At 38.9% G+C, this 25,919-nt stretch overlaps 1 protein-coding gene across 1 annotated transcript; it reads right to left on the bottom strand.

Annotated features, from left to right (window-relative positions):
• Positions 1-25,641, bottom strand: NPL (N-acetylneuraminate pyruvate lyase). Its single transcript, XM_034409650.3, has 12 exons — positions 25,329-25,641; positions 23,206-23,302; positions 21,960-22,033; positions 15,956-16,043; positions 13,735-13,792; positions 13,182-13,257; positions 11,250-11,342; positions 10,191-10,339; positions 9,677-9,723; positions 5,404-5,488; positions 3,819-3,858; positions 1-2,098 (listed from the first exon to the last, which is right to left on the bottom strand). The coding sequence occupies exons 2-12, from the start codon at positions 23,268-23,270 to the stop codon at positions 1,941-1,943; spliced, it is 933 nt and encodes a 310-aa protein (XP_034265541.2). The 5' UTR covers positions 23,271-23,302; positions 25,329-25,641; the 3' UTR covers positions 1-1,940.
• Positions 25,642-25,919: the final 278 nt, after the last annotated feature.

Here is a 25,919-nt window from a genome sequence, read left to right on the forward strand (position 1 = left end):
GTCACTTGGGAAACTATCTTTATTCAATCAAAGCATTTAGGGAAACAATTAGCAGTAGTTAGCAATCAGTTATCAGCAGACAACCAGCTGCATGAAACAATCAGTGGTTTCTTCTTTGTTTTCCTCTGTTCTGTCAACATTTAATGTATTTCCATATTAACAGAAGCAGAAATACATTTGATATTAGGTTTGAAAGTGCACCTACTCGACCAACTCAAGTGTATGGCTCAGACAATAATAGTATTTCTAAGCAGAGGACTCCTACTTGTAACTATCAAAAGGTATCATGAAGCCCTTGTATATTTTTCTCACTGATGGAATTTCGGCAGCAAGAAAATTAATGGTAGTTATAGAAAAAACAGCAAGTATAAATGATGGGTGGACAATTATTCATTAAAACCCAACCTGGAAGCACATTATAATTAAGATATAAAGAAAGAATATGATCGGATTTTGAAGTTCCTTGTTTTCTACAAGACCAAAAACTAATGGATTACCAGTATAATAGAAAGAATTTTAAAAGGCAATCTTCATTTAGAAACAAAGGGCTGAACAATTTCTCATGAAGAATATCTTGCCCATCTTCTAATGTAACAGGCAAGATGTTCAACACATTTTAAGATACATTTTCAGGGGTATGAAATCTTAATCCCAATTGCTGTCATAATCCAAGGAATACCTGTATGCTAAACATACAATGGTCAGGATGTATTTAACACTATTTTTCTTATTTGACCAGCAAAAGGGAATATCTGCTACAAATAGCATGGGTTAAAAAAATATAACAAGTTAATTTCATTGAGTGTTGTTTTAAATTCAAAATCTTATTACCTTTTAAGAACTGCACAAAATGATAGTATCTGCTACTGTTTCATCCATTTATTTGAACTACAACTCCCATAATTAATTGGGATAGATTTGGTAGCTTAGAGGTGATACTCAGGATTTTATCAGATGGAAATAAATTTCTTTCCATGAAGTGTAGTCTCCTTTATCATTCCTGACCCTAGAAAACTTCTAATAGTTAGAATTTCAATTTGATCAAGGAAATGCCTGCTTTACTCATTTTCACATCAAAACATTGTCATCCAAGGCTAGTATAACAATCCTCCCCTTTTCCTCCCCAATATTATAATATACTTTGAGGCGAATACTTATTTCATAGGCTGCCTATGGTTAAAAAGCGTGGTAGTAAACAAAAACATAAGGCTCAAAACATCATGCTGAGAATAAATTCCATTTCATGATTTACTTCTTTGTAAAGATGAATGCATGTATCCTAGATAAATTGAGATGAAATCCCAGGTTATTTCTTTTTTAAATGATATTTGTTGTTCAGCCTTCTAGGCAAGGAGTGTGTAGTTAGCTTTATTCCTTTTTTTGGTTACTCTTTCATTATTTAAAAAAATGGTGCTTGTTTTTTTTAAAAAAAGCTAGAAAACACTTGTTAATTACAATTCATAATTCCAATTGGACATGTTCCTATTTCAAGTTTTCAACAGTATGCAAATTTCAAGAGTAAATGTAAAAGACTTCTAGAGTTTGGGTTCTATAAATGCAGAGCTTTGAACGCTACATTATTGTTCATATTGCTTCAAGATATGAAAGTAATAAGAAATAAATCAGTTGCTTAAATTGTTCCATGCTCTCTAAGATTGCAGAAAAATTTCAGGAGATAAGACTTCTTTATTTGTTGGAAACAAGATCCTCCTATTTCAAAGTTACTTTCTTTCCCCTGGAAAATTTCACAGCATTGGCAGACTAGAAGCAGGTATCATCTTCCACACAAACAAGGCCAGATCATTCTGGATAAGAAGTAGTCCAGACTAAATTCATGAAACTTCATGAAAATGGTGCAATCCTCAAGTATTTCAAATACTACATTTCAAGTTACCTGTTTATCAAATTATATGGATATTCTTTTAAGATCACCATGAGGTTTAACCTGAACCAGAGAGACACATATTCAGCTTTTCCAGTTTGGTTTTTACTTTAACAATGAAGTCGTCAGAGACAGGTGAAAGTGGAAGTCGTGGTGGGCCCATCGGGATCCCGGAAAATAATGTCATGACTGCTTTGATTTGTGGAACACCAAAGCCTGCCCAAAGTGCAAAAATCATTCAGTTAACATACTATAGCATATCAATTGATAGTTTTTTAGTGATGTGTTAATGTAATACAGATAGTCCTCGACTTCCAGTTAGGACTGGAATTTCCATGGCTAAGCAATGCAGTCATAAAACGCAACCACATTGCTTAGCAATGGCAATCCTTGCAACTCTGCTTGCTTTCTTTATCCAAATCACAGAGTTGTTAGGCGAGGCAACTTCCCACAGGCTTCTCATGACCAAAGTCAGGGGGAAGTTGGCAGAAAGCTGCAAGTCGCCGGCCAGCAGACAGGCAAGTTGCTTCTGCCAGAAGGGGAAGTGCGTGAGAGAATTGCAATGGTGGGTCAGTGCAGGTTGAGGAGGGCGTGTGAAGGGGAGCATGAAAGGTGCAGTCTGGGTTGGGGAGGGTACATGAGGGTGGTGCAATGAGAGTTGTGGAGGGTGTGCGGAGCTGTGCAAGAAAGGAGGTACAGTGAAGGTTCAGGGAGGATGTGAGGGAGTGCATAAGACTAGCATGATTTAGGTATAGAGAAACTAGAGGAAGGTGCATGGTGGAAGATACCCTAGTGACCTGTGACCTTTCCTGCCAGCTTTGTAGGGAAGTTAGCAAGGAAGGTTGCAGATAGCAATCACAACCAGTCATAAGTTGCAACGTAAGTAACTGATCACAATCACGTGACTGTGGTTGTACTGGGATAGCCAGAACTCTGGTTGTAACCCACCATTCATTCAGCATTGATGGAAAGTTTGAGTCGTCACTGAATGAATGGTTGTAGATCAAAGAGAACCTCTACTAAAATGAAAAAGATAGGGATTCAGATTCAAAGTATAAGAGTTGTTTCAAATCTAGGATGGGTACAATCATTGAACCTGTCAATGGCTCCTAAAGAAAGCACACTTTTAGCTGGGCTAGAGTTAAGGAAGTGGGAATAGGTGTAACTTTACTGCCTGGAAGTAAATGGTTACTATGTGATCCTAGCAAAACATGGTTTCTTTAAGGATCAGTTGACCGTTTACATGCTTCAGATTGCAATAGCTACACAATCCTTAAAAATGCAGTTGGAAAAGGAGTGTCTGAATAAACAGAAAACAAGAAATCTAGAACCACAGTGGCCCTTGATTAATGACCACTCATTCAGTGACTGATTAAATTTATGACAGTGCTGAATGAATAGTACTTAGAACCATTCCTAGAAGCCTGCCCTTCCCCCCTCCCAGCAGTCATGTGATCCTGATCTGGACACTCAGCAACCAGCCCAGATTTCTAACCTTTACAATGCCCCACAGTCACGTGATTGCGATTTGTGAACTTTCCTGTCAGCTTACCTCAAGCAAAATCAATGGGGAAGCCAGCAGGAAATCAAAAGATGTGGTCACATGAGGTCCTTGCTTAATAATGTAGTGATTTGCTTTACAACAGTAATTGGGGACTGCTGGAATTGTTGCTAAGCAGCACTATTGTGTGATATTGCACTTTAAGATCACATTGCTTAACAATGGAGTTGCCAGGCCCAATTACTTTTAGGCGAGGACTACCAGTAGAAGAAAATATGAAGGGCAATTTGTAAAAGAAATGAATGAAACATGCTTGAATGGAATTCTACAGAACTGAACTTCTGGGAGATGGAAACTATTTAGGGAAAACTGAGAAGCATTCAGTCAATGTTAGCGAGCTATTTAACAAATGGGTTAAATTATTGAAGTACTTACCTAGTGAAATGAGAAAGCCTAAGAACTCCTGAATGCAGAACTAAGAGAAACAAAGTATTATTATTATTCATTTAATGCAGTCAGTATTATATTCAAATCCAATACACAGCTGTGGGTCTGTCCCAATTGTCTTGATGGAAACAATCAGGAAAAGGTTTCTGAAGCAACTATTGTAATAGCTAAAGGTTACTTAAATATATTCTTTTGTAACAAGGCAGTTGGATTGAGTAGTTCCTACATAAATTCTTCACACAATGTACACTGAAGTCTATAGTTGTCAACTTGGAAGTTGTCAAAATTACTTTAAAATAATTCATGGAGAATAAGGTGTTAACGGGGGGGGGGGGGCACAAAAGGGAAAATACTGTATCTCTCTTGTTTTTGTTGGCCAGTATGAATGATAAGAATGTAAGAACAATTCTGGGATTCAAAAGACCTATATAGGCTAACATTTATCTGATTCATTACACAGAACTGTTGTTATATTCCAGATTCTCTTTTATGACACTAATTACCTGATTCTATTTTAATCTGGTTTTAGGTACGGTTTTGAAATGGACACTGATTGGATCACATCTAGAAGACCTTATCAAGAGCAAATATGACTGTTAATTCTGGAATTTTCAGTTGCTTTTGAGGCTATTAGTCATAAAAGCCTTCTGGGGAGGATAATGAGCATATAATCATTATATTGCACTTTAGTTCCTGTTTGGACATGTTATTTCAGAAAATAATAGCAGAGGGATCTACCTGAGCATACTAAGCAAGATATCATTACACAGATGACATTCCAATTTTTTAAATATTTACTTCAGGCAAAATTATCCAAGATTTGTATTGATATATTGGATCCCAGAGGACTAATGGGGCTGAAAGAGTTACATTCTATTATGCCATTTCACACTAATTTCTATAAATGAGAAAGGGGGGACATTTTAGAGCATTTTTCTTTTCAGATTCAGACCTCTTATGGATCACAACCTGATATGTTCCCATCAGCAGTAATCTAATTTAGGAAATTGTTTAGGAATGCTTGAAGTCTGTTGCCATTGTCTTGTCGTTTTCTGTCTCTTTCTATTAATTCATCCAAACAGTGGAACACTGTTCCACTCTCTTCTAATCTGTATAATATTTCTGAATCAATTCCACTCTTTCAATTTCATAATACATTCAAAGGACTGTAATACATGCTATGGTTTAATTTTTAATTTAGTTTAATTTATTAAATTTACATGATGCCGGACTCCCAGTGGTAATTATAGCAAACAAGAAGCAACTTGCAATTGGCTTTAGTCAGACACATACACATGTGCATACGCGCGCGAGTACACAAACACACACAAACACACACACAGAGGGATCTAATTATGTGATCTGTTAAGTTTACTTGTTTATGTTAATGTCCTACCAGTGGGAGATCCCAGGTTCTAAGCTAAAGTGAAAAGTAACAACAACAAAAATCCAGAAGGCAGCAATGGCAAACCACTTTCCTATTAGAAAATAAAACTAACATGAATGGATCCATGTAATTCATCAGAGGTTAAGTTTGACCTTAAAACTTACTTTTCAGCCAGAAACATCATACCTCATATTTTTGTGCTGTATTCAAATCTCCAGAGGCAAAAGCTTCCAGTATTAAGTTATGAACCTTGCCCAGATAGTTATATGTACTGTTAAAAAAAAGAGAGAAAAGTAAATTAAAGCATTCAAGACTTGTCTACACAAGCAGGCAGTCGTTGGTTAACAACAGTATTTGAGACCAGAATTTCCACTGCTAAGTGTTGTAGTCATAAAATGCAACATGATGTGACTGCACTGCTTAGTGACCACAATCCCAGCAATCCATTGCTGTTGTTAACCAAATCCCATTGTCTATTAGGTGAGATATACCCTGATCCAAACCATTTTCCAAGCTTGCTCCCTTACAGCCCCAAGCCTTGATAAAGTAAGGGACTGCCTCCTCTGCCAACTCTTGAACTTCACCCATCTGCCACCCACATACCTGCTGCCACCTTTGACCCTTGCCTGGTGCACCAGGCATCACTACTGTACTGGCTGGGGGATTCTTTCATGCTGCCTTTTTTTTTTTTTTAACACTGGTGCAGCCTTTACTTCTCTTGCACTGTGCCCAGGGCCTCCTTTTGTGCTCCAACCAGGCCTTCTTTCGCAAAAGAAGACAAGCATGTGAAGGAAGGTTGGGTTCTCCTTTTGTGCCAGGGCAGTTGGGGTCTTCTTTCATATGCCAAGCTTCTTTCAGGAAGGAAGACCCTGACTAGGATGCGAATGGAACCCCTGGCTGGCCTATGAATGGATGCCCTTGGCAAGGCATAAGAAAAATCACAACTGTACTTGCATGAAAAAAGGCCCCGGCCAGAACAATAATGGTGCACAGTGCAGCAGGAAATGTAGCAGGATCAGGCCATGGGGAGGGCTGGTGGCAGTCAGTCAAAAGACAGTCATAAATGTGGATGGGCCTACATGGGCCCAGATTTTGTTCATTGCAGGGGTACTGCAATGACTGGAACCTGAAGGACCGGTAGGAAGTCCTTTCATTCAGCACTGTCAAAACTTCAAATGGTCACTGAACAAATTGACATTAAGCAAGAACTTTCTGCAATTGCAATTAGAGCAAAGCAAACAGTGTACCAGTATTATTCCAGTGCCGGATGTCCAACCGTATAGGTAAAGGTTCCCCTGCACATGGGTGCTAGTCGTTTCCGGCTCTAGGAGTGGTGCTCATTTCCGTTTCTAAGCCGAAGAGCCAGCACCGTCCGAAGATGTCTCTGTGGTCGTGTGGGTGGCATGTCTCAGCGCCAAAGGCGCACGGAGCACTGTTACCTTCCCACCAAAGTGGTCCCTATTTTTCTACTTGCATTTTTTATGTGCTTTCGAACTAGGTTGGCAGAAGCTGGGACAAGTAATGGGAGCTCACCCCATTACGCGGCACTAGGGATTCGAACCCCTGAACTGTCAACCTGATCGACAAGCTCAGCGTCTTGGCCACTGAGCCCCCTGTATAAGGGATATCAAATTTTAGAAATGATCAGAAGTCTACGTTTTCATGGAATTGTTATTAAAAAATGTGGAATCCTTTGCTTAGTACCCTTTCATACAAGCAAAAGTGTGTCTCTTCAACCTTCCTGTTTAAAAACAATATTCCTTCCAACCCCCAATTAATTTTAATGGCAGATTGTTCCATTCACACTGGAGTTTGGGAAAGCATTTCCCCTCAAATTTTAAAAATGTGTATACATGCATATTCCAGAGTGAAACAGTCTAACAATCAACAATCAAGAAAAGAAGAAAATTAGCTGGTTCATAAGTACTTGGGGTGGGGAGACAGGAGGAAAGCCTTGTTACTTATTATTTAAGTATTTAAAACATTACACATAGGGAAGCAGATATAAACAGGAAGAAACAGGTTCTTCAGTTAGGACAGGTCAAAGAGTCACCCACCAGTCATCCCTAATAGCCTAGACCTAAATCAGTGATGGCGAACCTTTTTGGCATTGGGTGCCAAAAGTCTGAGCACGTGAGCGCTATTGCGCTCCCGCATGCCGGAACCCATAATGCAATGCGCGCCCCCATTTACGCATGTGTGCACGACACCCCCACGCTCCCTCTACACACGCGCCCACACTGCGCATGCATGCCCTCCCCAATGCGCCCCCCCCCCATTTTTTCCAAGTGGGACGGCATACCTCTTACCAGAGGACAACTAGGTACCGGCCCGTTCCCTGGTGAGACAGCATGGCAAGCGGCTTGCCTGGGCTCCTTCCCACTGGGAGCTGCAGGTCGAGCAGGTGGTGGACAGGGACTGGCTGCACCTATCGCCACCTAAGTGGAAAGCCCAAAGAGGGGCATCCCAGATGCGTATGCTGCCCTCAGCGCTTCCCCGACACCTGCCTACCGGCTCTGCGCCTTGCCTGCTTCCCCAGCTCCTCTTCTCTAAATGAGCACTTGGCAGCTGGAAAAAACAGGAGCCGACACACGATCTCCAAAGTTTCTCCCCCATGGAATCCTAGCTTTCTCCTGCCTTCCACGATCTCCATAGTTTCTCCCCCATGGAATCCTAGCTTTCTCCTGCCTTCCGCGATCTCCAAAGTTTCTCCCCCATGGAATCCTAGCTTTTTCCTGCCTTCCGCGATCTCCAATGTTCCTCCCCCATGGAATCCTAGCTTTCTCCTGCCTTCCGCGATCTCCAAAGTTTCTCCCCCATGGAATCCTAGCTTTTTCCTGCCTTCCGCGATCTCCAAAGTTTCTCCCCCATGGAATCCTAGCTTTTTCCTGCCTTCCGCGATCTCCAAAGTTTCTCCCCCATGGAATCCTAGCTTTTTCCTACCTTCCACGATCTCCAAAGTTTCTCCCCCGATTGAGTGTCTCCTGCCTTCTGTGCCTCCTCAGATCTTTGCAGTTTCTCCCCCCATCGTGTGCTAGCTTTCTCCTGCTTTCTTGCCACGGAGAAGCATCTGCAGAGGGTAGAACCTGCAGAGATCGGGGAAGGCCCTGCCTCCGTGCATGCGCAGCAGAGACCAGAAGACTAACTGGCTGATGGGAGGTGCGCGCATGTGCAGTGGACCTGGGCTGGGGCGACGGCTGGCGTGCCGACATAAAGGGCTCTGCATGCCACCTGTGGCACGCATGCCATAGGTTCGCCATCACGGACCTAGATATTTATCTAATGGACTCCTGTGACATTTGTGCAGTTATACAAAAGGAACAAAGATATTCACATTTCAACTACAACTTAATTGATCCAATTCAAACTACAGAAGAGATGAGCAATGAGTTCTTCATGTGTGTTTTAATTCAAAATCTAAAGTAGAATGGCTCAAATTAAAAGTATTGTCTTTTCTTATATAGAAGGGAGTAATTCTGATTGTAAAAATTATCTCAAAATTACCAGCATGGTTAAGTGCTATGTGGTTAAATCACCTAAATCACATTTTTGCCCCCTTCATTGCTGACATGACCCAAACAATAGGTATACCACAAACTACCAACACTCACAGGTAGAGAAAGTAGGAATTCTGTTTATAAGTTTTAGCATCTATATGTGAAAACTGAATGTGTACAAATGGAAACATTCAAGAAACAGAAGATTGGCTCTTGAGTGCTTCAAACCATGCCTGAACAGCTTAGACTTCAAAAGTTAATGTTTAGACACTGTTCAAAAGTATAAGTAACATTATGCTAGTTCTCACATTTATACATATGTCTCAGTAATAAGTACGGTAATAATTCACATGCCGTTATTAATTACACCAATGCAATATTATTCACCATCAGTTGTATTAATTGGCCCTTAAATGTATCAGAATTGCAATGAGACTTGGGGTTTATCTAATAGGACTCAGAAGGATTTTTCTTAATATTTAATTCTTAAGGGCTAAACAATTCTGAGAATATAGTTCTCAAGATGGGTGCTTTTAATTAATGTCTCAAAAGATCTGGGAAAAAATGCTGGCTGATAATTAGAATAAAGTTGGCTAGGAAGTTTAGTTACAGTTCAAGCACACCTTAATACGCATTCATTTGGGAAAGACTGTTCTACAGAAGGGAATGGGACATCTTGCCACATCCAGCTTGCCATAGCCAACTCACGAGACAATTTAAAAATTCTATTTAATTATTTAAAATAAATTTTAAAAATATTTTAATGTTCGCCATTCACATTTCATCCTGTCCCTCCTTTTATATCCTTTCTTTAATGATTCTGTTGTACCATTTCTTTGATATTAGTGTAACTCTTGTCCCGCAGTGAGTTGGACTCAGCACGTTGCCTGTGGCGATCCTCTACAGAAGATATAGCACCCAATTCATAAAGCCTCTTCGCTCATGTACAAAAGACAACTTACCTTCCAACTGCCCCATTTGCTCCTATCACCAGTGCACTCAGCAGTTGCTACTTAGTAAGAAAGAAAAATGGTAGGTTTTATTTACACATTACTGCAGCCAACAGAAGTATTCCAGTAAAACCACTTGTAACTGACATAGTTCTACACCATTCAATAATAATATAGTCATGTTGTTTTGGACATACAAAGGTCCTCTGGCAAGATGGCAATTATTTCCCATCCCCGTCTATTTCCCTGGACAGCCCATCCAGCTATTCATTCCCTCCTTCTATTGATTTTCCATTCTCTCTCAGGATTGCTCTACTCAACAGATTTCAGCTTTTACACCCAAACCAGTCAAAGACAAGGGCTCTCGCCAAGTAGAGCATGCATCTTCATTAAAATATATTATGTTTTGGTCAAGGAAAGCACTAGGAATATTCAGCATTCAGAATACAACTCTATTTCGTTGTATTCTCAGAAGAAGCCACCTTGTGTCCACTATAATTGACAACATTCTATATAAAACCCTTACCTCATCCACACCATACATAAATACAAAATTGTCTTGTTCACTTTTTTGCAGGCATTGCCTCAAATCCAGGAGGTCTCTGTCACTGAACTTCACCCCCTTAAAGGTGGGAATCTGCTCTTTCATACTAGCTAGTAATTCTTCAGCACAAACTGTACAAAAAGAGATTTGCAGTAAACCAAGAGTTCAAGTCTGATCAAGTAAGAGTCATTATTACTGTTGCATCATTGCAATAATAAACTAAAAATAAACTTAATTATCACACATGTATACTGTGTTGCAATTCTATTCAACAAAGCCAAGAGTAGTTATTAAAAGTGGGAAGTTTTTCTTAGACTAGGTTTTTGCAATGTGGCATCTTCCAGATATTTATTTAAAACCACTCCCAATTAAGATATTTGGGCCTGACTTGACTACAGGTAGTCCTCAATTTACGACCACAATTGAGTCCAAAATTTCTGTTGTTAAAAGTGAGACATTTGTTAAGTGAGTTTTGTTCCATTTTATGACCATTCTTGCCACAGTTGAATTTCTGCAGTTGTAAGGTTAGTAACATGGTTGTTAAGTGAATCTGGCTTCCCCAGATTTTGCTCGTCAGAAGGTCACAAAAGATAAGCACATGACCCTGGGACACTGCAACGGTCATAAATATGAGTCAGTTGCCAAGCGTCTGAATTTTGATCATATGACTATGGGGATGCCGCAACGGTCATAAGTGTGAAAAATGGTCTTAAGTCCCTTTTTTCAGTGCCTTTGTAACTTTGAACAGTCATTAAATGAATTGTTGTAAGTTGAGGACTACCTGTACTACATTATTTTGAAGTGTCTTATTCTCTGTCTTTACCAATAAACCAATTCTAGTGTGTTCAAGAAAGTTTCTTTGGAAGAAAACAAGCATAGAGTAGCAGCCTTAAAGGAAGATTACTTAGACATGGTTTAAAAATTCAAGACAGTGAAAATGAATTACGGAAATTTAAAACGTAAACTGAATAAATAAAACAGAAGTGTGTATAACCAAAGTTATTTTGAAACAAACTGTATTTCTGCATTTGTAGCACTTACATTTAATGCCAGTGATTGGAGGAATGTGATAATAATAGAATGGGATATTAGGAGCTTGAGATGCAACATCCCGGAAGAAGGCAACCAATTCATCTAAAGTAGGACAAGGGAAGCAATGTGGAACATAGAATAATTGAAAATGGGGAAAGCAAAAGGAAAAGCATTACTCTGGGCTTTCATTTGGATAGTGTTCTTCAATTTTACACATTTTGGTTATTTTATCATCATCCAGACAGAACTGCCATGGCTATGCTGGAAAAGATTGATGGAACCTCACTCCAGCCCTTTCGAAGGGCACTGGGTTGTCAAAACTGAAGATTTTAGCTGTTGAATTCATATTAATTACTTTAAACAGTGGTTTCTTTTTTTCTTCTTCTTAGCATTTTCCCACAAGTGCACAAGGTCTGCTTTTTTCAGATCAAATGTTGATCCATTAGTTGTGACAAGAATTGACTGACTGGCTTGATGCTTGAGCCTCATGTTATGGGCTGAGAGACTGAGTGACTGGTCCAAAGTCATACAGCCAACTTTCATGCTGAGGTCTAGAACTCATAGTCTCTTGGCTTCTGGCCTGTTACCTTAACCATTAGACCAGGCATGTCCAACCTGTGGCCCACAGGCCCCATGGGGTTCTGGAAATCTAGTAACCCAACCCCACAAGATCATAAACTTTTAACATTATTATATTATATATTATATTAACATTATTATATGATTTTATATTATAAAACTACAGGCAGTAGTCCTTGACTGAAAACCACAAATGAGTTCAAAATTTCTATTGCTAAGTGAGACAGTTATTGAGTTTCTCCCCATTTTACAACCTTTTTGCCAGAGTTATTAAGTGAATCTTTGCAGCTAAGTTAGTAACAGTGAATCTGGCTTCCCCATTGACTTTGTCAGAAGGTCGCAAAAGATGATCACATGATCCTGGGACTCTGCAACAGTCATAAATATGAACCAGTTGCCAAGCATCTGTATTTTGATCCTGCAACAGTCATCAGTGTGAAAAATGGCCATAAGACACTTTTTTTCAGTGTCATTGTAACTTTGAACAGTCACTAAACGAGAACTATCTGTATATTATATATTTTATATGTAGCCCAAGACAATTCCTCTTTGCTCAATATGGCCCAGGCAAGCCAAAAGGTTGGACACCCTCAATTAAACCAAATGTATCTTCACTGCTTGTAAATATTCAGGCATGTGTCTAGGATGAATAAGAACAGAAAAAGTTTCAGCTTTTCCTTGAATGTTCATACCTTGGCAGGCTCTTTAGTAGATGCCTGAAACAAAAAGTAATTCTTTCCAAGCAAGATTCTCATAGAATCTTCTTTAGCCAGTTTGAAATGAAAGGAATAGAATTATAAAAGCTGGACTTTTCTGTGTAAATCACTCTAATTTGCAGAAACCCAGCATGCTCATTTTGCCTTTTATCATCAAGGAAGCAACAAGGATTCCAAAAATCTATTTCTTCTTTTCTGTAAACCGCATCTGGCTGCTAAGATTTCACAAGATACGGGCTGTTCATATATCATCTGCATGCAATGCTATATTCATCTTTTTTCTACACTCTCACCAAAAAACACACAGCTCTGTCTGTATGCATTTTGAAGAACCTGGAGGGAAAATTATAGGTTGGAAACAGCAGTCAGCTAAAGAGCTGGTTTTGCAAAAACCACTACCATTTCCGATATTTTATCACAGCTGTGAGCAGCTTATGAACTCCCAAACAGCTTTCTCTGCAGAGCTTGGAGCTTCCTCTGAATAATAGTGCAGTTTTCAATTCAAAACATTTGCAGAATCTTTAATATGAGCCAAACTTCTAACCAAAAGATTGCCCATCTTACTTTGATTTACACGCTTATGCGTTTATGAAACTTGGCTGACAAGTAGGGAAAACAATTTGATACAATGTAATGATCTATTCACCTTTATTCACCTGTTTGAAGAAAAAAGGGGAAATGACCGATATGCCATCCGCTCCTATCTGAGCTGCGTGCTTGGCCTGGAAATGAAGAAAGGAAATGAACTGAAAAGAGATATTTATATGACTATTGTTAAATAAATAATGTTGAAAATGAGTAATGCTAAACAGTTAGTATGACAACAGGACCTGCTGATGTCAGACTGTATAAGCTCCTCAGTGGCTTAACAGTCACACGAAGAAATAATTTAGGAAGAACCCACCCTGATTGATGAGGCAGTCAAAAATGGTAGGGGACTATTGTACCTTTAAACTTACAAAATTCTGTTAATAAAGCCTTAAGTAGAACTGGTTCATCTAATCATGTTTCCTATCTGGTTTTACCTGGAAAGGCCAACAACTATGGCGATAATGAAATTGGCTCCCTTTTTGATTTCTCAGACCATATTTGGGAATAATGCCTCCTGTTTGGAAAAGTTTTCTCCTTGCTCTCAGTATTCTGCTGCGCAAAAATCAAAGCACGGACAAAGAGAAAAGTGCATAAATAGACACACTCACCAGTTCCTTGGATTCAGGTAAGCTCAGTGATCCAACATGAATTATTACATGATCCAGCCTGTAGGGAAAGGAATTTTTTTTTAAAAAAATTTTTTGATGACAGGCCGAGATTATCAAGGCATGGTGGTGGTGATAATTAAACTGATGATTACTTATTTCACAATATTATCTTGCTTTGTGTGTTATATGACCCTGCTGTCTATCATTGATAAAGTCACATTTTAGCAATCTTATGTGGGAAGAGTTGGAGGAGGAGGAAGAGCTATGTCCCCTTATATGAAATGTAAATATCCCTTAGCCCCATTGTTATAGCCACTGCTGAAGAGAAGATGCGTTTAAATGGATTTATCAAGCCTTTGGACATGCCCATTTTATTAAAAAAAAAACACCATGCCAACAGCCTTGGCTGATACCTTGGCTTCACTCTCTATAGTCATCTCATTGCATCAAGTCTGAATTTCAAAATTTGGAGGCAATGTGAATGATCCTCAATTTACAACCACAATTGAGCTCAAAACTTCCATTGCTAAGCAAGACAGTTAAGTGAGTAGTGCCCCATTGTACAACCGTTTTTGACACTGTTGTTAAGTGCATCGCTGCAATTGTTACTTAACAGTTGTTAAGCAAATCTGGCTTTCCCTATTGACTTTGCTTGTTGGAAGCCAGCTGGGAAGGTTACAAATAGTGATCACATGACCTTGGGACAGTGCAACTGCTATAATGCATGCCAATTGCCAAGGGTGCAAATTTGGATCACATGACCATGGGGATGCTACAATGGTCATAAGTATGAAAAATGGTCATAAGTCATTTTTTCAATGCTGTTGTAATTTCAAACAGTCACTAAATGAATGGTTATAAGTTGAGGACTACTTGTATTTTACACATCTCCAAAAAAGGGAGTAATTTCAATTACATCATATAATCTTACATGCAGGTGTCCAGAACCATTTATCTGAAACTACATATTAAGTGAAAAAAGTCAAACCTCTAATTATTTTGTATCTGTTAAGAGTTGAGAGCTTTTCCTTGAAAAGGCGTTTATACTACTAACTTCAAAACTTCAGAATTTTTTTCTACCAGCTCATGATCATTTTGTTGGGGGCAATATGCTGACATTGTAAACCGCTTAGAAAGGGCTATAAAGCACTATGAAGCGGTATATAAGTCGTGCTATTGCTATTTTCATTGCCAGCAATTTGTGGATTTTCCCTACTAGTATCTAACCATTTTATGGACATGGGTTGGTATCTCTTGTGCTTTCTAACCTGTTCCTATGATGTTACCTTCACCTTATTGCCAATCCATAACTGGGGTAGCTTAAAATTACTCCTATCAGTTATTGTTCAGGGTGTCAGTTATTTTATCATTCCAGCTGATGTTGGCCTCCACACTGGAGATAGGGTTGCAGATCTAATGAGTGGAGAATTTTCTTTTCTTCTGCCTAGTCTGCCTATCCTACCTGGCTCAAGGTTGACTCAGCCTTCCATCCTTCCAAGGTCAGTAAAATGAGGACCCAGATTGTTGGGGGTAATATGCTGACTCTGTAAACTACTTACAGAATAAAGTACTGTGAAGTGGTATATAAGTCTAAGGTCTAAACCAGGGGTGTCAAACTGGCGGCCCATGGGCTGGATGTGTCACATGCAGGCCACGCCCACCCCAGCTCCACAAAGGAAAAGTGTTGCAATACGTCATGTGACGGCAATGCTAATTGCTATTGTTTCTCCTGACCAGGCAGTGAAAACTGGTAGGTGAAAAAGATAATTCTAACAGATGGCTAAACCTGTGCATCTGCCCATCTCCTGCTTGAGACAAAATAAGGCAGGTATAACTACTTCAATGTATCCAATCTGGTTTCTTCCAGATGTGTTGAACTTAATTTGACAGTTGCATAGCAAACCATCAGGAATTATAAACAGTGAAGTCCAGGAGTTTTGAAATGAATCAGGTTGAGAAAAACTGTCATAGTAATCACTTCCTATTTTTCCTCTTTGCTCAACAATAGGAAGAAGCAGAGAATTTGCAAGTAAGAATTAACTTATTATAAACGATCACATCTGCAATGTTCTGTGAAAACAATCTCACTCACTGGCATTTAACACCCCCCCAAAGCAACAGCAGCAATTGGAGAATGCAGATTTCACAATCTAGTGTTTTTGCTTAGTTAGGCAACAATTTCACAGAAAACACTGCAACCTTTGCCACAAAAATTACTTACTTATCTTTGCCTTGAGTCACCCATTCCTCTGCCAGCTGTTTTCTCTCCTGAATGCTTAGGGATAGACCTTCTCCTGTTGTTCCATTTACTATTGTTAAAATATATACATTTGACGTATAAAAAGATAGAACATAAAGTGTTTCACAAAGAAAGTTAAAAGAAGTGTTACATTTCATTCCCTCCAAAGCATCTAACGTGGTTGTAAATATCAAAACCTAATGATGGCATCTCCATAGAGTTCACTCGGCCACATCCCTCAAAAGGTGGCAGATTAAAAAAAGTTTTATTTGGGAACAATCACAACAGACATGTTTGGAAATAAAAATACAGCAAAATTATTCAGAACTGTTTTGTCATTCAAACCAGCAGGAGCAATTAAAACTAAACCAACTAGAAAAATCAAAATGGAAAAACCAAGCAAAGATGACAGGCATTTTCTTAATATTGAGAAAACTAAATATTTTTTCAGTTCAGTACATCTACAACTTACATGCGTTTATTTCTAATTTGTGATGGTTTTACTATTTACTCCCAAGTTTTGTTGGTTGTGTAGGAAGCCTTTCTCACTATTGTCCATCAAATGTGTCAGATACTTGGGAGTTCCCAGCTACATATCAGAATGAAGTGTCCTTGGTGCTCTCTGAGTTTGCTTGTTTTCTTGCAGACATTTCATCACCCTAACTATGTAATATCATCAGTGCTACCGTAGTAAGGACTGCTGTTTGCTGTCAGTTTATATTCTGGTGTCTTGCCTGTCTGTGGTGGTTGTCTTAGGGATTCTTTGGTTGGGTTGTTTGCTGATGGCTCTTTGGCAGTTTCTTGATTGAGGTATTGCTTACTTGATCCTTGGTCTGAAGTTAACCTTGGAGTTAATCTATGCTGATCTGGGTTCTGATTACTGGTGGATAAGTGTTGGCATCTTTTTGTTCTCTTTTGGGCTGGTTGATTGTCTCTTTTGCAAAGATAGACAGACAAAGGCAGAACCAAAGTGATTATGGCCAGAGCACAATACCTACAAAAAGCAAAAGAAATAAGGGAGGACAAAGAAATCTACATCCCTGTGAACACGGATATAATACAAAAACTAGGGTGTCAAATGGCTTCAGACAGCACGCAAATGGGAAAAATTTGCCTGCAGGCACACTTCCACCAAAGAACAATTTTTCTTCTTGCGCATACACACCTCCGACTGCATGCCCTCACCTCTCAGTGTCAGGTACAAACCTCCAATCAACTGCACAGCTGGACTGAAAATAGCCCAAGAAAGTGGGCGAAAAATGATATGGCTCATGGTCATAGGCACACATCTCAGATTAAACAAAAATCTGCTCACCATAGCAAACTTCAAAGAATAGTTGGAACAGACCTTCTCACCAGAGCACATGGAGAGACTGGCTACCACCATCATGAATGCATCCCAGAGACATGCTGAGAAAAGAAAAACCAAACTGCAAAGCAAACTCCTGAAACTCAATTCCAGAACCAAAGAAACATCAGAACTTGAATGGGTGGCCAACAAGTTCAACCGCCCACTATCCAGGCAGAACACAGGATTCTACAAAAAGGACTCAACTATAATAGAGATGATACCAATCACCTATAATTTTTTGCAGCCCTAGAAGGGACATTTAAAACCACCAAACGTGCCACAGAGATCCCAGAAAACATTAGACAAAGATCATTCTACACATTGGAAGAAGACAGAAAGAGAATCAACTTACAACAGAAGACAAAGCAGCCCTCAGAAACCTAGTGGCGGATGAGAAGCAGCAGACCCATCCTCCCACACTTCTATGTATGCCTCCAAATACGCAAACCTGGCATACTCCTCCTCCCAATCATATCTCTATCAGCGACCCCTACATTGCAAAAGAATTGACAAAAAAGCTTGGGCATCTCACAAGAGGAAGTCAACATTCCATTAAGTCTACAGAAAAACCACCCATCCTAACTAGGTGCTCTACTACCAAAGCAACAACCCAACCTCTCACAAGAGAAGCTATATAAGAATTTTATTTAAACGAGCCCAAACTGGGCTGCAGCAACCCAGAACAGCAGAAAAGGAAATGGAGCATCTATACAACACATTCCAGCAAAATGGATACCCACACAACTTTATCAAAACGTCCCTGACCACTCAACCGAATACAGCACAACCAACACAAACCCTAAAAAGAATTACACTACCATACATCAAGAATACCTCAGAAACCACCAACAAGCTACTACAACCTCATGGAATCAGTGAAGCACACAAGCCAACGAAAGCCCTTCAAAACACCCTAAGCAAACCAAAAAACCCAGCAACCCCAGGAGAAAAATAGGAGTTATCTACAACATACAATGTAAGAACTGTAACAACTACTATGTAGGACAAACGGGCAGAAGACTGCCAGAATGCATCCATGAACACCAACTGGCAGTCAGAAGACATGATGAAAATTCTTTAATTTCACAATGTATAGATAAATTTAACCATACTTTCAATTGAGAAAATGTGACAATAGACCAGGCCAAATCCAAAAATGCCAGGGAGTTTCTAGAAGCCTGGCACTCTGACAAATCAGCCATCAATAGACACATAGACATTAACAACATCTATACCAGTGATGGCGAATCTTTTAGAGACCAAGTGCCCAAACTGCAATCCAAAACCCATTTATTTATCGCAAAGTGCCAAAAGGGCAATTTAACCAGAATACTGAATTTTTAATTTAGAAAAAACAACTCATACAACTCAAACAACTCATTAACCATCTTTTGTCTTAAAAGAAAAACATAATAACAGAGCTTTCAATGATACAAACAACTTTTTATTGAAAGGCAAAAGTTTGCATTTGGCATGCTTTTGAACAATTAATGTGATTTTTGCTGTTGTGTGCATGCTGCCCACTTTCAAGGTCTCTTTCAAAAACCTGCAGTTTTCTCTCAAATGTTTTGATTCTGCATGCACTTCTTTTCCAATAGGATTGGAGAAAGCAATTCTGTGGTTTACCTTTAAGATTGTATAAAAATTAGTTTTGTGTTTTGTGTGACATTCTTATAGATAAGCCTCCAGTGGGCAACAAGGCAGGGCTAGCGGCACATGCAGGGTTGGCACAGCAAAGCCCACACTGTGGCCCGAGCGCTCTGCTTCCCTCCAGCTCCGCTCCCCTCCAGCTATACCACGCTGTGAGCTATGCTCCCCTCCAACCTAACTCCTCTCCAATCCCACCACGGGAATCACCTTCGCCACAGACTCAACAGGCTGCCATCCGCACCGCACCCTCATGCCACATATGAGCTGCCCGCCTTACCCCAGACAGGGGAGGGAGGAAGCGCTCCCATTGGGCTGTTAGCAGAGGGGCGGGCGATATAAGAAATGTCCTCAGGCGTGCATGGAGAGGGAAAGGGGAGCAGTTCCTCTGGCTTTCTAATAATGAACTCTGGCGAACTCTGTGCTAGAGCTACAGCGTGTGTACCCACAGAGAGGGCTCTGAGTGCCCCCTCTGGCACGCATGCCATAGATTCGCCACCACTGATCTATACTATGCAAAAGAGACAATCAACCAGCTCAAAAGAGAACAAAAAGACTCCAGGACCTCTCCACCAGTATTCAGCAACCAGATCAGCATAGATTAACTCTAAAGTTAACTTCAGACCAACGATCAAGTAAACAATACCCCAATCAAGAAATTGCCAAAGAGCCATCAGTAAACAGCCCAACCAAAGAATCTCTAAGACCACCCCCACCCACACAGACAAGCAAGTCACCAAAATATAAACTGACAGCAAACAGCTGTCGCTTACTAGCACTGATGATGCTACCTAGTTAGGGTAATGAAACGTCTACATACAAGAAAACAAGCAAGCTCAGAAAGCACCAAGGATCCTTCATTTCAACCCTGAGCTATAAATATTCTCCTTTATTGGTACATCTCAGAATTTCAGTAATCAATACATTTGAAGACAGTAGAGATAATCCATCTAAGATAAAATATTTCAATTTATCAGTTCAACACTTTAGAGTCAATTATGTATTTGTAAAACCTAGTCCATTCTTTTAAGTGAGCAGCTTTCCAAATACCTACAACAAACAAACATTGTTTGTTTATCATTGTTCTTGGCAGACTGTTCAGCATCTCTGCCATCAGGGCTCCTTAATATTCAGCCTGAGTTTTTCTGCCCTTTATTTTTTGTTCTACTCATGGTTTCAGTAGAGAACATTTTGCATATAGCAGTGTTTTAGGTATTGTTAAACCACTATCGTTTAGTGGTTTAACTTAGTCTCTTTTTCTGCAAGCCAACATACCCAGATCCTTAAACTGTGTTCCATTTGGCACAATGTTCAAGCCTACTGAAGTAATTTTGAACTGTGATTCTTATCTTCTATGTAATTAGCAATCAGCTTGGTATCATCTGACACCTCAGAAGCATCATTTCTCTTCCACTGGGGCTTGTCTCCTCTGTTCCTTGATAAAGAGCCTTGGTGGCGCAGCAGACTAAAGTGCTATTAAGTAACACCAGCTGCCTGCAATTACTGCAAGTTCAAATCTCACCAGGCTCAAGATTGACTCAGCCTTCCATCCTTTCGAGGTAGGTAAAATGAGGACCCGGATTGTGGGGGCAATAAGCTGACTTTGTATAAAAAAGAACACCATTTAGGGGGGTCCGAAAGCCCTACTAAGCAGGTATATACAAAAAGTATGAAGGCTATTGCTTAACACACTGTAAGCCGCCCTGATTCTCCGGAGAAAGGGCGGCATATAAATCGAACCAATAAATAAATAAATAAATAAATAAATAAATAAATAAATAAATAAATAAATAAATAAATAAATAAATAAATAAATAAATAAATAAGCAAGCCACGTCCTCTTGGCAATCTCATTCCTTTGTAAATAACTCTTTGTATAATACCCACATGTTCATCACTTTTCCTGATGAATCTTAAATAAGGCTGGTCTCCAGTCCTTTCAGCTTCTCCTTCAGAAGGGGAGTAAATTCCATTTGCAACAGGTATAACTGGCATATATTTGCCATTCAAATATATCACAGCAGCTACTGCTTCAGTGCACCTGTGATGCAAAGGGTCAGAGGTGGGTTTCAGCAGGTTCTGACCAGTCCTGGAGAACCGGTAGTGGAAATTTTGAGTAGTTTGGAGAACCGGTAGTAAAAATTCTGACTGGCCCCACCCCCAACTATTTTCTGCCTCTCAAGTTCCAGCTGATCGGGAAAAAATGGGAATTTTGCAGTATCCTTCCCCTGCCACACCCACCAAGCTGCATCCACAGAACTGGTAGTAAAAAATTTTGAAACCCACCACTGCAATGGTTCCTTCTCCTCTTAATCTTCCTCACAAAACTATTTCTCCTGCTTATTCCCCTGTACCCTTATTCCAACCACTAGTTCTGAGTTGTTCATCTTCTTTCTACAGAGGTCTAGCTAAACCTTGAATGGCTAAGGAATGCAGGTCCATCCTCTTGCTAGGTAATTATGAGGTCAGTTACGTCAGCACAAGTTGATAAGACATTCCCCCTCAGATCATGTGCTCAACAAATAAGTGAATACAGCATCCCTCCAACACAAAACAGTTGCTTCGAATCAGCTAAGCATTTGGAAGAGATCAGCTCTTCCAAATTTCATTCCCATTTACTCTCCTGCTTGCTCTAGTTGTAAGCTAGGTGTAAGCCTATTTCTTTTTAAGGAATGATGCTAAACTAAGGCAGTTGAGGGCTTTTAAATCCTAGTTTTCTTGGACACATAATCCCAAATTTAGCTTATTTAGTAATTAATTTACTTACCTTAGTTAGTATACCACTAGTTTAATTAGCCACTTACACCAAGAGAGGAACAAAGTGGAATCAAATGGACTGAATTTGTATTGTTTGGTCATATGCTGGATAAGTCACCTTTCATAGTTATCTCTTCTTGGTTATCCATATTTGATACTGTATCTATTTCTGAACAAGAAGCTGTTCTTTTTATTCAAAAGAAAAATTTCATGTTATGATATATGTCTTACCAAATACATTCTTGACACCTTGATGATTTATTAAGTAATCCACATACCGGCTGATCAGAGAGAGATTGATGTTTCTAAACAGAAAAAAAAAAGGAACACAGCAGATGGAGCAGTTATAAAACTTTTACAAGTAACATCTTTCAAACTAAACTTCTTAAAGAGACAGAGCTTCAGATTTCCCCCCCTCTTCTGTCATTGGCACCAAATAGTGAATAAGATTGAATAAGCAGCTTCTACTACTTCCCCCAAAGTACATTTTATGAAGGGGAAAAAATAGTTAATAAAAGCAAGCAGAAAGTGGTTCAAAACAGAGTTGAATTTTGATTTGACTTTCAAGATTTTGCTTTGGAACAAATTTTAGCACACACAGAAAGGCATTTCCATCATCACCTTTCCCTATTAAAATCCAGGTAGGATCAATGAAGAACAAAAGGTCTCAAATATTCCCAGCTAGAGACAGATTTTGTCCCCAAAATATGAAAGGGGGCAAAGGCATTGCCCCCAGTGCTATACATTCTCATTCCAAATTTACTACATTTGCTCAAAACTATTCTTCACATAAACAAAACTGACATCACATTATATTCAATAGCCTGAGGAAGTAAAGCTAATTTTGGGTGTCTTCATCCTTGCACAGTATCAGCAGCAGCCCCATAGTTCACTAACTGCTCTTAAGTTTACCAAACAAGAGTTATTGAGTGATCTACATCCTTAACAGTTATGGATAAAGTTGGATAAAGTCTCTGACAGGTGTATTTGTTATAGAGAAAATTGATGTACCACCAAGTCAATGTCAACTTTCATATAGAATTTCTCCAGGATAATCAATGCCTAACCCAGCCTTTCAAAAAACCAGCTATATTGATAAGTGTCACACATAGAGATACATATACATGCACAATTTAAGCCCCAATAATCCTTTCCAAAGTAATTATTAAACACAGGGAAGATAAAAGCAAGGTGCAGAGGAAAAATGGATTTTAGCAAATGTAGAAGACAGGAAGGGAAAATTGCAAAGTATACATTCCACTTGTGTAATAAAGGTATTTCAGGCAATTCAGGCATGTTAAATACTTCCAAAAACCAAAAAAACAAATATGATAAGACTCAAGGCACTAGTTAATTATTGCTATCTGGAAGGCCATTGCCCCTATATTTGAAGATGTTTGAATATGGTACATTTAAATTAATTTCTGAGCCCACAAAACTGATCTAATATTGCTTTTAGCATCTATAAAACACTTACCCATCCTCAGTCATTGGGGTAATGGTGGCCGCAACCAGCCCCTGTAGTTTCTTCTGGAGTGCCATGAAACAAGCCGAGTCAGATATAGAAGAAATGTCTGGAATAAGCAAAAAAACAAAAATTAGTACCGAATAGTGAATGATTTCTATTAATACTAAAACTTTAAGGCAAAGTTCAGGACAAAAATATGTGAATATCTTCCAAGAACATTGCTTACTATTTCTGGTATAGGGCTCTGGCCACAAATCCTGTAGTAACATTAGACTCAAACAGCTTTGTGGAGTTTCATCAACAACATATAACAAAGAATGCAATATGTTGAGGCCATCAACAATATGTTCAGGCTATACCTTGACTAGATCTGACTGACCCCGAGTGACCAGAGCCAGAAAAATATTCTTGGAGCAATGGAAGATATTCAAGAGGAATATTCAAGTGATGCCTTGCCTCTTGCCTCGCAATCAGGAGGTTGTGAGTTCAATCCTAGGTAGAGGCAAATATTTCTTTATCTTGGCACACAGAGAATATATCTGCTGAACAAAACTCTGCATTGGCGACAGGAAGGGCATCCGGACATTGAAACACTCTGTTAGCTCCATTCAATTGTCCAGACTCCATCCGGCAAGGGATAACTGGGTTGATAAATGAAGATGAATGGAAGATATTCAAGAGTCTTACTACTGATGAACAGCGGTTTTAGTTTGGACCTGTTTAGTTTAGATTTTGGGCTGGTCCAGAGACCCATCAATTCAATTTAGATCACAATTTTTTTTCTTTCCCTGACTAGCATTGGAATTAATAGTAATTTAAAAAACCTATAAATTTCAGGAATATTACCTTCATTAAGAGGATATAAAATCTGTTAAATTTCACAACCGGTCAATGAATTTTGTTAGGTGTTGTTACATTTTAATTTGTCCTAATCCAAAACACATCCTATGCTTTTTCTCCAGTTTACAAAGCAAGATTTTTTTTCTCTCTCCCATCATATGAAGAGCCTCAAGAGTTTTCTTTTGGGCATTTACCCAATATTACTATCAGATTTGGCATTTGTCTTCCATGGACTCATCGCATAATTTACTTTGGTTAAACCTAGAGCTATTTTATATGTATAAAGGAGTGCTAGAATTACGTGTTCCTGTTAATTGTAGAGAACAAAGGTAATTCAAAATGTAATCTCTTACATTTTGTAATTGAGTAGAATCATTGCTATAGTAAACTAATTTAATCAGGCTTTTCTCAGAACACATAACAGGCAGCAACATATGATAGGTGGAACTTTATCTCATACAATCTGAGAAAGAATTTTGTAAAACTCATTGCTATCTCCAATATTTTGTAAGTTTCATCCAAATGAAGGCATTGGACTATTAATGTTTCACATGGGCACAAATACACCCAATTTCCTTGGCAGAAGCCAAGTCTTCATTTTATGCAAAAACAAAAAAAGTTCTTAAATTTCTCTAAGCTTATTTGAAAACCTACTTTCAGACGACTGCTACCTTCCCTGAATACAAAGCCCATGCTTTTGCATACACTCAACCTCACGTGCTTCTTGTAAAAGATAAATGAGCCACTATTTAATCTTAGAGTTTAAATTATTATTTTAAATTATTATTTACATTATTATTAATTTTTAAATACTTTTAAAACAAAATTTTAATTTATTTAACTTAAATAGTTTAAATTTAAGAACTATCTAAATAGTTCTTTAAATTCTTTAAATAATATATGTAAAATAAATTTATTTAAATAATTATTATAATTGTCTCAGTACTGAACAGAAGTCGGAGGTCACTACTATATAGTTGTTTGATTTTTTTTTCTTGTCACCTTTAACTTGTCCCGATTTCCTTTTATATTAGTTTGCATTTTAATGTTTAATTTTGAAATTTAATAAAGCTATTCAAAAAGAAAAATATCAGCTACAGCACAGATGTTTAACCAGTCACTAGCTTCGCTTGCTCAATCTGAGTTGTCATCATTTTGTTTTCTTGTTTTTGTTTTGTTTGCGGGTGTTTTGAGATCTTTTTGCACCCAAAAGATGGTTCTATCCTCATACTCTCCTTTCAAATCCAAGTTAAGCCAATGCTTCCCAAAGATGCAATACACAATAAACTTACCACTCAGCTATTCGGGATCAATGCTGTCCAACGCCGGTTTCAAAATCACATTAAGCAGAAGAGATGTCTCCTGCCCCCGCCCTTCTCTCTGTTTTTTCCCCCTCTCTCTCTCTTCCCCCTCCCACTTTTTGGAAATACTGAGCATGCCCGGAAGCAATACTTAAGTCCTCTGCCTTGAAATTAACTCTTCACAGTATCCGAGCCTGGAAGGTTGTCCGCTGAGAAATGTCAAAAATGTGGAAGTGTCAAAAGGGATTCGTAGCGGAATGGAATTCAAATGCTTATATCCTATGGAAACTGCGAAGGGCTTTGTGGTGAAGAGGAAGTTCCTCCCCCTTTTGTTTTGTTTTCTTTAAGCTATAGTTATTTTTAAGACCTGTAGCCCCGCGTTTGAAAAGAGCATGCCTAAAGTATTAACCTCTATGTACCCAACAGTCAGTTCCATCAAATCCAGAAAAAAATGCTTTCAGATAGATCGATGGAGGATAATACATTTATGTAGGACTATTACATTACACCCGTTCCTGTCTTTGGTACTTTAGTGTGGTAAATGTATTTCTCCCCTTCTATTTTTTTTTTCTTTACCACAAT

The sequence above is a fragment of the Pantherophis guttatus genome, chromosome 3 (genome assembly GCF_059756535.1).
Source record: "Pantherophis guttatus breed Tessera chromosome 3, ASM5975653v1, whole genome shotgun sequence".
NCBI classification, from domain to species: Eukaryota; Metazoa; Chordata; class Lepidosauria; order Squamata; family Colubridae; genus Pantherophis; species Pantherophis guttatus.

Coding starts and splice junctions, on each gene's coding strand:
- NPL (XM_034409650.3), bottom strand. CDS start 23,270: ATGGCACTCCAGAAGAAACTACAGGGGCTGGTTGCGGCCACCATTACC. Junction 16,044..21,959: donor AGGTGTCAAGAATGTATTTG/GTAAGACATATA, acceptor TTTTAACAATAG/TAAATGGAACAACAGGAGAA. Junction 11,343..13,181: donor CTTCAAACAGGTGAATAAAG/GTGAATAGATCA, acceptor GTCCTACTTTAG/ATGAATTGGTTGCCTTCTTC.